The sequence below is a fragment of the Oncorhynchus mykiss genome, chromosome 1, assembly GCF_057628025.1.
Source record: "Oncorhynchus mykiss isolate SJ-2025 chromosome 1, ASM5762802v1, whole genome shotgun sequence".
NCBI classification, from domain to species: domain Eukaryota; kingdom Metazoa; phylum Chordata; class Actinopteri; order Salmoniformes; family Salmonidae; genus Oncorhynchus; species Oncorhynchus mykiss.
The window spans coordinates 8784665-8797861 of NC_143022.1; the positions used below are offsets into that span (position 1 = coordinate 8784665).

Sequence of the window (13197 nt, forward strand, 5' to 3'; positions counted from 1 at the left end):
ATGGACCCGTTCCCTGGGACGTCTGAACTCTATGGAACGGCCGCAGAAACTGTCAGTTAGACAAGGGCTGTCGCACACACCCCCACACACAGCCACACAGTTTGCCTCTCCTCAAAGCACATGCTACTGCCAGCCAGAGGGAGGAGTCCTGCCATACCCCCATTATAAGCTCTGCGAGGGGGCTACTTAGTATGCGCCAGCCAGACTCAGACAAAATCTCCTCAGTGTTCCCTGCACAGCAGATCTTTAATGGCTTCCCACCCCAAACCCGGCAGGAGCGTCTAAACTCCTTCCCAGTGTGAAAAGAGGACTGACATTCGCAGACTATCTTGGACAAACTCCTATTAGCAATGCAAAAACATGGACTATAAATTCCTCCTGCACTGAGAGAGACAAGAGTAAAATGGAGGAAAACCTCTCAAGTCCAGGAGTTTAAAAAACCTCCCTCAAGGTAACCAGAAGATGTATTTGTATTGAGAGTGGCATTACTCACCTTCAGCCCTGTATTTAGTCTCAAGAGTAAGGAGCCTTAATCTGTGGGGTTGGCTTTTAGGAAAATCAAGCAGTATTTATTTCTATATATATTTTAACCTTTATTTGACCAGAAAGGTCAATTAAGAACCAATTCTTATTTCCAATGACGGCCTGGCTAATCTCACTATTTCATAAGTCGTTCTGAAATGTCACCCTCACCGTGGCCCAGTCACATGACACAAGGCATAGCGTGTCTAGAGCCGGTTGAGGTTAGTTTGGAGTTCTCATTTTGGTACGAGCTGACCTGCTAGATCAGCGTTTACGGTCAACTGTTCGTAGAGGACAAAGGTCGACAGATTAATGCCCTCATACAAGGGTAAGTGTGCTCTCCGATCATAAAGCCAGATCTCAATCTTTGTATTGTTGACGCATACAAAAAGGCAGGCAAACAAACACAAAACTATTTTAAGACTCTTTGTTCCCCTCAGCAGGGACGACCTGAACCTGTGCTGAAGCAGTTTCACATTAACGCAAAGTGAGAAAAACACAAGGGGATACCACACATCCCTAACAGACATTACTACAACAATTCACAGATGTAACAAGATCGGGGCATTACACAACATGAGTGGAGTGCCATCCCCATGCTTAACACAAAACTGTCCAGATTGCCATGGCGATAGCTTTTTCCCTCCATACCTTTCTTGTACTTGTGAATGGGGAGTTTCTTCAGTTGGTCCTTGCGCAAACGGCTTCTCCGAGCCCTGTGTCTGTCCTGGACAAACTTGGTGATCTGAGCGAGGAGGGGAAAAGTCAACAGTCAGTTAGGGAGTTTTTAAGCCCCTTAACCTCGTCGAAAAAAAAAACATCCTGATGAATACTCCACAAGAGTTTTTCTGAACCTCACAACGCCATTGTACTTCGAACCCTCTTGCCAAAAGTCTAACGTCGCTATTCGATTGACAGTTATTTTCAAATTATAAGAGAATTCTCTGCAGTTGAAAAATTCCACAACCAATACTAAAGCAATATTTGTATGTACAAGCATTTCGCAACACTCGCATTAACATCTGCTAACCATGTGTATGTGACAAATAAAATTTGATTTGATTTACATTTTAACAGAATTACATTAATCAACGTTCTTGGGTCAATTATGTTGGAAAAGGGATGACTTGGGTAACTGGTTCTTCTTCTAGTAATAATGTTCTAGAAAAAAAAATTGAATGAGCACGAGCTCTGCTACTTGTCCTAGCTTGATGACATCGTCACCAGCCCTATGCCTAGTGCCCTCAGACCAGAACATCCTAGAAAAACTCCCTACTCCTGACATTTCCCACAGATCTGCCATGCCACCATTGACTCAATCACATTAACGAATGAACTCTACCAGTGTATTTGCCTACCATGAAAACAACGATGAGGATGAGGCAGATTCCCACGGTGATGAGGAAGGGGATCAGGTAGTATTCCAGAGGTAGGTTGAAGTCTGGCATGAGGACCACATGACCCCTGGAGAACAACAACAACAACAGCACCATTATGGAGATATATTCAAGTGTTTACAATGTATCGTCGGCTAGCCTTTCTAGGGAGTTTTTCCTAGCCACCGTGCTTCTACACCTGCATTGCTTGCTGTTTGGGGTTTTAGGCTGGGTTTCTGTACAGCACTTTGAGATATCAGCTGATGTACGAAGGGCTATAGAAATACATTTGATTTGATATCTTTGAGGAACTCGAGACATTTTGTTTTTTAAATCCCAGATTATCCACCGATCTCGGGCGGAGCGCTGGGAACGTGACGACACGTCTCCTTTACGACAAGTCAACACACTGTGTTACATCATTATGTCATAAAGATGGAAATATATTTATTTAAAAAGATGGACAATCCGGTTTATGTTGTCTTTCCACTGAATAACATTGAATAAAATGAATATATTATTTAACAACATGACGCTGACAAGATTTATGTGGACATCATTGTTAGAGAGCCCAGTTAGACTGTGCCAGTTATGGTGCCTGTAATGTCCGAGGCTTGAATTATGTTGATAGACAATGGAAATAAGATGTAGGTCTCCGACTCACCCCTTGTCGTATGTGTAGTCTTCTTTCAGGGAGTTGGCAGTCTCTTCACTAACAAACACTGATGGAATGTCAATTTGCTTCAAAATATCCACTAAATGGGAAAGGAGGAGAGGAAGTTATTTATACACATGTGGAGTGGCTACATACTGATGTCCATCATGAAATAACGAGACGTTTTGAAGGAAACGCCAAGACACGAGTCAGCTACTGGGGAAAAATACCGGAATAGAAAGAAGGGCCTGTTTGCTGTATATCAACGCAGTTCAACGTCTGGCCTTTTCTGAAAACATTTACTTAGATAGAACAAAACCATGGCGAACCCCAGATCTTTAAAGCTGTCAGATAAGGTAGTTTTCAGATAAGGTAGTTTTCAGTTGAGGTAGTTTTCAGTTGAGGTCGTTTTCAGTTGAGGTCGTTTTCAGTTGAGGTCGTTTTCAGTTGAGGTCGTTTTCAGTTGAGGTCGTTTTCAGTTGAGGTAGTTTTCAGTTGAGGTCGTTTTCAGTTGAGGTAGTTTTCAGTTGAGGTAGTTTTCAGTTGAGGTAGTTTTCAGTTGAGGTAGTTTTCAGTTGAGGTAGTTTTCAGTTGAGGTAGTTTTCAGTTGAGGTAGTTTTCAGATGTGGTAGTTTTCAGTTGATGTAGTTTTCAGTTGAGGTAGTTTTCAGTTGAGGTAGTTTTCAGTTGAGGTAGTTTTCAGTGTCTATGGGAACCAGGCTGATGCCCACTTGTGCCACTGTCATTTAGTATTCTGCTCATATGCGACAGTTGTTAAGGCCCCCCGAACCCCGGAGGCAGAAATCTCTTGGATGGCTGATGAGTTAAGAAATGTCTCACTGCCCAACGTTTGAAAAGAAGCCATCTCAACGGATGATCCGGTCTAGACAGTTACCAGCACGAGGAGCTGTCACCGTTACTCATGATATGTTGTCATACGCCCTGGAGTGAGAGACGGGGAGACGAGCAGCAAATGATGTGAAGAAAAAGCAGTCGAGAAAAGAGAAACAGATATCCATCCCTCCTCCCCTCCTCCTTCCTGTGATGGTAGCTAAGGCCGGGCGATCAACTTGGACGGGGTTGAACCGTTTGGAGACGTACTACGGCACTACATACCTCCACAACGACGCTAGGAGTCGGGCTTGGTGCTATGGGTGCAGCAGCTCCCAGCGAGTCCTAATGCTCCTCTTGACCCAGAGGTTTGGGAATCAAAGGTACATCTACTCTACTCACTCCACTACTATACTACCCCTCTACTATACTATGCCTATACTCCTCTACTATACTACCCCTCTACTATACTACTCCACAACTGTACTACCCCTCTACTATACTACCCCTCTACTATACTACCCCTCTACTATACTACCCCTCTACTATACTACCCCTCTACTATACTACCCCTCTACTATACTACCCCTCTACTATACTACCCCTCTACTATACTACTCCACTAATATACTACCCCTCTACCCTTCTACTCCACTACCCCACTACCCTTCTACTCCACTAATATACTACCCCACTAATATACTACCCCTCTACCCTTCTACTCCACTACCCCACTACCCTTCTACTCCACTAATATACTACCCCACTAATATACTACCCCACTACTATACTACCCCACTACCCCTGTACTATACTACCCCACTACCCCTGTACTATACTACCCCACTACTATACTACTCCACTACTCCCCAAATGAACAGAGGACTGTGTGTAGTGCTGCTGCATGTTTGTGTGATTGTGCAGAGGAGGATTGTCGGGGGGGGGGGGGGGACTTACGATCATTGGATCCCATGCTGATTAAGTCATCAGAGTCCACGTTGTGAACAATGGCCGACTTGTACCCGGCCTTCTGGGCATTAAGCACCTGCGGGAGACAAAATATTTGTGTTCAGTGTGTGTGTGTGGTTTCTATGGATCAGTGTGCGTTCAGCCAGCCCACATAAACACTTGGACCACCACAGAACAGCGACTCATATTCACAGGCTCAGGATCAGACAGTAGCTATCCCCATACTGTAGTAACTATCTCCATATTGTATCCATACTGTAGTAACTATCTCCATACTGTATCCATACTGCAGTAACTATCTCCATACTGTATCCATACTGTAGTAACTATCTCCATACTGTATCCATACTGTATTAAATATCTCCTTACTGTATCCATACTGTAGTAACTATCTCCATACTGTATCCATACTGTAGTAACTATCTCTATACTGCAGTAACTATCTCCATACTGTATCGATACTGTAGTAACTATCTCCATACTGCAGTAACTATTTCTATACTGTAGTAACTATCCCCATACTGTAATACCTATCTCTATACTGCAGTAACTATCTCCATACTGTATCCATACTGTAGTAACTATCTCTATACTGTAGTAACTATCTCTATACTGTAGTAACTATCTCTATACTGTATCCATACTGTAGTAACCATCTCTATACTGTATCCATACTGCAGTAACTGTCTCTATACTGTATCCACACTGCAGTAACTATCTCTATACTGTAGTAACTATCTCCATACTGTATCCATACTGCAGTAACTATCTCTATACTGTAGTAACTATCTCCATACTGTATCCATACTGCAGTAACTATATCTGTATCCATACTGTAGTAACTATATCTGTATCCATACTGTAGTAACTATCTCCATACTGTATCCATACTGTAGTAACTATCTCCATACTGTATCCATACTGCAGTAACTATCTCCATACTGTATCCATACTGTCGTAACTATCTCCATACTGTATCCATACTGTCGTAACTATCTCCATACTGTATCCATACTGCAGTAACTATCTCCATACTGTATCCATACTGTAGTACCTATCTCCATACTGTATCCATACTGCAGTAACTGTCTCCATACTGTATCCATACTGTCGTAACTATCTCCATACTGTATCCATACTGCAGTAACTATATCTGTATCCATACTGTAGTAACTATATCTGTATCCATACTGTAGTAACTATCTCCATACTGTATCCATACTGTCGTAACTATCTCCATACTGTATCCATACTGCAGTAACTATCTCCATACTGTAGTAACTATCTCCATACTGTATCCATACTGTAGTAACTATCTCCATACTGTATCCATACTGCAGTAACTATCTCCATACTGTTTCCATACTGTCGTAACCATCTCCATACTGTAGCCTCTGCCAAGCCCTCATTCCAACTCCATCACCCATACTCTGTGGGCCCTGGGATAGGTCTACTGGCTTAAGGGGAGGGATTGAACTCTACTGTAACTGACATCCCTTCGGGGCAGGGTGTGAGTGTGTGATTAAATACGTGTCAATGGTCGCGCAGACGTCTGGTCCATAGGTGCACTGTGTGTATAATGACAATGACATGCTATATGGCCACACCAAAACACGAAGGACAATGAGGCTAGATTTAAAATTGGGAGGATACCTAGTCAGGAATGAACACACTCAACTGAAATGTGTCTTCTGCATTTAACCCAACCCCTCTGAATCAGAGAGGTGCGGGGGACTGCCTTAAATCGACATAATTAGCATAGTGTGTAATGTGGCTAAACACATAGCATTCTGAAAGAAATCTACAGGCTAAAATAACTTACTTCATAGAGTCGGTGGTATGCATTAACTTATAGAGGGCATGTAAAGTTCTGTCATGTGCTGGCAGACTCCAGTAATAACAGTGTTGCCCTACAGGTTAACACTGTTGACATGGAGCCATATAGCCATGTAGCCATGTAGCCATGGAACCTGGGAGTGTGCTTTGCCTCCATGTCGAAAACCGTTTGACATTTCACTACTAACAACTCATCTGTTTAGGACCTTCTTCCCAGAAAGTACTCTCAGGAGAGAAAAAAAAAAATAAGAAAAGAAAACAGGCTTGAGTTTAAAATACAACAGCTTCCCCTGCAGTGGTAAACATTGGTCCTGCTCCCTCGTGTAACTGTGTCCCTGCTACAACAGAGGCTCCAAAACAGGAAGAACTTGATGAGGAAACCCCATGAATGAAGTAATACTGCTTTACAGCCTTCATTTATATTCACAAACTGCCACTAGGCTATGGATGAGAAAAGGGGATGTATTCAGACCCCCTTGAATTTCTCCACATTTTTGTTACTTTTACAACCTTATCCTAAAATTGATTAAATCTTTAAAAAAAAAAAATTTTTAAAAGGGTTTAGACATTTTTGCAAATGTATTAAATGTAAAAAAACAGAAATATACACTGCTCAAATAAATAAAGGGAACACTGAAACAACACAATGTAACTCCAAGTCAATCACACTTCTGTGAAATCAAACTGTCCACTTAGGAAGCAACACTGATTGACAATACATTTCACATGCTGTTGTGCAATTGGAATAGACAACAGGTGGATATTATAAGCAATTAGCAAAATACCCCCAATAAAGGAGTGGTTCTGCAGGTGGTGACCACAGACCACTTCTCAGTTCCTATGCTTCCTGGCTGATGTTTTGGTCACTTTTGAATACTGGCGGTGCTTTCACTATAATGGTAGCATGAGACAGAGTCTACAACCCACACAAGTGGCTCAGGTAGTGCAGCTCATCCAGGATGGCACATCAATGCGAGCTGTGGCAAGAAGGTTTGCTACGTCTGTCAGCGTAGTGTCCAGAGCATGGAGGCGCTACCACGAGACAGGCCAGTACATCAGGAGACATAGAGGAGGCCATAGAAGGGCAACAACCCAGCAGCAGGACCACTACCTCCGCCTTTGTGCAAGGAGGAGCACTGCCAGAGCCCTGCAAAATGACCTCCAGTAGGCCACAAATGTGCATGTGTCTGCTCAAACGGTCAGAAACAGACTCCATGAGGGTGGTATGAGGGCCCGACGTCCACAGGTGGGGGTTGTGCTTACAGCCCAACACCGTGCAGGACGTTTGGCATTTGCCAGAGAACACCAAGATTGGCAAATTCGCCACTGGCGCCCTGTGCTCTTCACAGATGAAAGCAGGTTCACACTGAGCACACGTGACAGTCTGGAGATGCCGTGGAGAACGTTCTGCTGCTTGCAACATCCTCCAGCATGACCGGTTTGGCGGTGGGTCAGTCATGGTGTGGGGTGGCATTTCTTTGGTGGGCCGAACAGCCCTCCATGTGCTCGCCAGAGGTAGCCTGACTGCCATTAGGTACCAAGATGAGATCCTCAGACCCCTTGTGAGACCATATGCTGGTGCGGTTGGCCCTGGGTTCTTCCTAATGCAAGACAATGCTAGACCTCATGTGGCTGGAGTGTGTCAGCAGTTCCTGCAAGAGGAAGGCATTGATGCTATGGACTGGCCCGCCCGTTCCCCAGACCTGAATCCAATTGAGCACATCTGGGACATCATGTCTCGCTCCATCCACCAACGCCACGTTGCACCACAGACTGTCCAGGAGTTGGCGGATGCTTTAGTCCAGGTCTGGGAGGAGATCCCTCAGGAGACCATCCGCCACCTCATCAGGAGCACGTGGAGGCCACACACACTACTGAGCCTCATTTTGACTTGTTTTAAGGACATTACATCAAAGTTGGATCAGCTTGTAGTGTGGTTTTCCACTTTAATTTTGAGTGTGACTCCAAATCCAGACCTCCATGGGTTGATAAATTTGATTTCCATTGATAATTTGTGTGATTTTGTTGTCAGCACATTCAACTATGTAAAGAAAAAAGTATTTAATAAGAATATTTCATTCATTCAGATCTACGATGTGTTATTTTAGTGTTTCCTTTATTTTTTTGAGCAGTGTATTATTTACATAAGTATTCAGACCCTTTGCTTTGAGCCCAGAAATTGAGCTCCGGTGCATCCTGTTTCCATTGATGATCTTGGAGATGTTTCTACAACTTTGATTGGAGTCCACCTGTGGTAAATTCAATTAATTGGACATGATCTGGAAAGGCACACACCTGTCTATATAAGGTCCTACAGTTGACAGTGCATGTCAGGTCGAAGGAATTGTCCGTAGAGCTCTGAGACAGGAATGTGTCGAGGCACAGATCTGGGGAAGGGTACCAAAACATTTCTGAAGGTCCTTGGTCAGGGAGTTGACCAAGAACCCGATGGTCACTCTGCCAGAGCTCCAGAGTTCCTCTGTGGAAATGGGAGAACCCTCCAGAAGGACAACCATCTCTGCAGCACTCCACCAATCAGTCCTTTATGGTAGAGTGACCAGACGGGAGACACTCCTCAGTAAAAGGCACATGACAGCCTGCTTGCAGTTTGCCAAAAAGGCACCTAAAGGACTCTCAGAATATAGTGGGGCAAAAAAGTATTTAGTCAGCCACCAATTGTGCAAGTTCTCCCACTTAAAAAGATGAGAGGCCTGTAATTATCATATGTACACTTCAACTATGACAGACAAAATGAGAAGAAAAAAAATCCAGAAAATCAAATTGTAGGATTTTTAATGAATTTATTTGCAAATTATGGTGGAAAATAAGTATTTGGTCAATAACAAAAGTTTATCTCAATACTTTGTTATATACCCTTTGTTGGCAATGACAGAGGTCAAACGTTTTCTGTAAGTCTTCACAAGGTTTTCACACACTGTTGCTGGTATTTTGGCCCATTCCTCCATGCAGATCTCCTCTAGAGCAGTGATGTTTTGGGGCTGTTGCTGGGAAACACGGACTTTCAACTCCATCCAAAGATTTTCTATGGGGTTGAGATCTGGAGACTGGCTAGGCCACTCCAGGACCTTGAAATGCTTCTTACAAAGCCACTCCTTCGTTGCCCGGGCGGTGTGTTTGGGATCATTGTCATGCTGAAAGACCCAGCCACGTTTCATCTTCAATGCCCTTGCTGATGGAAGGAGGTTTTCACTCAAAATCTCACAATACATGGCCCCATTCATTCTTTCCTTTACACGGATCAGTCGTCCTGGTCCCTTTGCAGAAAAACAGTCCCAAAGCATGATGTTTCCACCCCCATGCTTCACAGTAGATATGGTATTCTTTGGATACAACTCAGCATTCTTTGTCCTCCAAACACGACAAGTTGAGTTTTTACCAAAAAGTTATATTTTGGTTTCATCTGACCATATGACATTCTCCCAATCTTCTTCTGGATCATCCAAATGCTCTCTAGCAAACTTCAGACGGGCCTGGACATGTACTGGCTTAAGCAGGGGGACACGTCTGGCACTGCAGGATTTGAGTCCCTGGCGGCGTAGTGTGTTACTGATGGTAGGCTTTGTTACTTTGGTCCCAGCTCTCTGCAGGTCATTCACTAGGTCCCCCCTTTGTGGTTCTGGGATTTCCCCTTTGTGGTTCTGGGATTTTTGCTCACCGTTCTTGTGATCATTTTGACCCCACGGGGTGAGATCTTGCGTGGAGCCCCAGATCGAGAGAGATTATCAGTGGTATTGTATGTCTTCCATTTCCTAATAATTGCTCCCACAGTTGATTTCCTCAAACCAAGCTGCTTCGGGACAAGTCTCTGAATGTCCCTTGAGTGGCCCAGTCAGAGCCCGGACTTGAAGCCAATCTAACATCTCTGCAGAGACTTGAAAATAGCTGTAAAGCGATGCTCCCATCCAACCTGACAGAGCTTGAGAGGATCGGCAGAGAAGAATGGGGAGAAACTCCCCAAATACAGGTGTACCAAGCTTGTAGCGTCATACCCAAGAAGAATTGAGTCTGTAATCGCTGCCAAAAGGTGCTTCAACAAAGCAAAGGGTCTGAATTCTTATGTAAATCAGTTTAATTTTTTAAATATATTTTCAAACATTTCTAAAAACCTGCTTTTGCTTTGTCATTATGGGGTTTTGTGATGTCATCATGGGTATTGTGATGTCATCATGGGTATTGTGATGTCATTATGGGGTATTGTGTGTAGATTAAAATACATTTTAGTATAAGGCTGTAACGTAACAAAATGTGGAAAAAGTTAAGGGGTCTGAATACTTTCCGAATGCTCTGTATATGCATACTCCCATGCTTAGTTGAGGTATTTCCTGTTTGGCAGCCATTTTGTTCAGACCTGCATGGTCTTTCTCTGTGTGGATCATCATGATCTATACGCACGCACGCAGGCTGGGTTGGCAGGGCAACCTGTTATGGTTGGTGCAGAATTCCAGTTTAAGTCATGGTTGAAATTGTTGAGGAAGCCTGTGATATTGTGGCGTGTGTGTGTGTGTGTGTGTGTGTGTGTGCTTGTGTAAAAAGGCAATTGCCTGTTTCCTTTACTCACAGAGTAGACAGCCAAACAGACTGTCACAGTAAGTGTGGTAAACTAGAGTTTCCCCCCCCCTTCCACCCTGCTGTAGTCTGTACTAGTTTCTCTCTCTCTCCCAAACATGCACACACACACACACACACACTCGCCCGAACACGCACGCACGCACACACACACTCGCCCGAACACGCACGCACACACACACACTCGCCCGAACACACACGCACACTTGCCCGAACATGCACGCGCGCACACACACACTCGCCCGAACACGCACGCACACACACACACACACACACGCCCGCACGCACGCGCACACACACACGCACACACTCGCCCGAACACGCACGCACACGCACACACACACACTCGCCCGAATACTCGCCCGAACACGCACACTCGCCCGAACACGCACACTCGCCCGAACACGCACTCGCACACTCGCCCGAACACGCACACTCGCCCGAACACGCACGCACACACTCGCCCGAACACACACACACACACACACTCGCCCGAACACGCACACACACACACACTCGCCCGAACACGCACACACACACACACACACTCGCCCGAACACGCACACACACACTCGCCCGAACACGCACGCGCGCACACACACACACGCACACTCGCCCGAACACGCGCACACACACGCACACTCGCCCGAACACGCACGCACACACACTCGCCCGCACACACACACACACACACACACACTCGCCCGAACACTCACACACCTTTTAGCTACAGCCAAATTATTGCATAAACACACCACGGTCTTACGGTCTTTAAAAGTCCAGTTAATGGAGAGGCCAAGACCCAAGACCCCACACCCTCCCCTAACTACATAGATCCTAGGCTTTAAATTCAATCAAGACCAAATCAAATACTTAAATGTACAATTAGACTAAGTGAAAGGATGTAAGTGTAGTGTGTAAGTGTAGTGTGTAAGTGAAGTGTGTAAGTGTAGTGTGTAAGTGAAGTGTGTAAGTGTAGTGTGTAAGTGAAAGGATGTAAGTGTAGTGTGTAAGTGTAGTGTGTAAGTGTAGTGTGTGAAAGGATGTAAGTGTAGTGTGTAGTGTGTAAGTGCAGTGTGTAAGTGAAAGGATGTAAATGTAGTGTGTAAGTGAAGTGTGTAAGTGAAAGGATGTAAGTGTAGTGTGTAAGTGTAGTGTGTAAGTGAAAGGATGTAAGTGTAGTGTGAAGTGTGTAACTGAAGTGTGTAAGGATGCTACAATTGCAAAAACAGGGGAAAAAAAATGTCATATTAGACGCTTGAATCACTGTAGATGCCTAATCCAACTTCACTTACAAAAACTAAACATAAAAAGGAAATAAAAATCCTTCTACGAAGTCCCCTCGTAAATGATTTGGGGTAAAGATGTGTTATCCTTGGTGTAAATTGCAAGTGAGAGTGAGGCACAGGGAAAACCTGTAACAAAATAAACCATGAAAGAGAGCTGAGAAATCAGGTTGTCTCAGTCACACGGAACTCGCTGTGAGCCCAGATAGCCGGAGCAGCGAACCTCATCTGTTGAGATGAATAATGGATGTGTGGCCCTCTCAGTGGCTTTCAGAGATGCTGTGTTATGTTGCCCCCATCCATCTATCCACTGAATGCACCAAAGTAGCCTAGCGATAGCTTGTTTAAGCCCTGAGCCTATAGGTTATTCTAGGCTTTCACTCCCCACATTGTACCCAATATAATAGTCTGGTATCATTTTTATGTTGCTATGCTAAGATAACAAAATGTAACTGTTCATTCAGACAAAGCGGATGAGCGAAGAGTTGTTTGACGGAATCAAGATGCTAACAGACATTAGCGCAGCCTTTTGTTAGTCACTGTCATTTTCTGCGCTCTGATTCGTGTGGGTGTATTTGTGTGTGAACGTGTGCGCGCGCGTCTGTGTGTGTGTGTGTGTGTGTGTCTCCTTAAGGAGGCTGCCTTTGAAGAGAGACAGAGAGAGCCAGCAGATAATTCTTGTTAAGTCTAACAGCCCTGATGCTGTCTCAACCCACCCCCTTCATTCCCACTGCATAAAACGCTTACAAACTGGAACAGAGGAGACAAATCCAAGCCAATGAGGCAAGAGTTCCAGACCAACTTTTCCCACTGGTGCTACCAACTTTTTCATTTGGCGGCACAAGCACATGATTTGGTTTCAGCTGCACGGCGAGAATGACCTGTGCTCGGTTTTCCAATAGCGATGGAAAGTGAGTCGTAAGAAGAATTTGTCGATACTGATAGTATCAAAACAAAAAGGGAGCGCTGTTCCCAGGTCAGCTTTCTCCATTCAAAGCTTACCTTGACATAAGAATTATTTCACAATACTGATGACGGATCAGCACCTAGAGAGATTTAAAGCGCCTACGCCTGCACATTTTGGAGGTGGCTTATTCTAATGCTTTGCCAATAAAAAATGTACTAAATCCCAGAT

General features: G+C 44.4%; 1 protein-coding gene across 2 annotated transcripts in view; it reads right to left on the reverse strand.

Moving 5' to 3' along the window:
* LOC110508833 (E3 ubiquitin-protein ligase RNF13) overlaps positions 1 to 13197 on the reverse strand; it is an 80353-nt gene that overhangs the window by 13497 nt on the left and 53659 nt on the right. For both annotated transcript variants that reach the window (XM_036987041.2, XM_036987109.2), the window contains exons 5-8: positions 4342 to 4429; positions 2563 to 2653; positions 1881 to 1986; positions 1174 to 1267 (exon numbers count right to left, since the gene is read on the reverse strand). In XM_036987041.2, coding sequence (XP_036842936.2) covers positions 1174 to 1267; positions 1881 to 1986; positions 2563 to 2653; positions 4342 to 4429 — 379 coding nt within the window. The remainder of the gene's footprint in view (positions 1 to 1173; positions 1268 to 1880; positions 1987 to 2562; positions 2654 to 4341; positions 4430 to 13197) is intronic.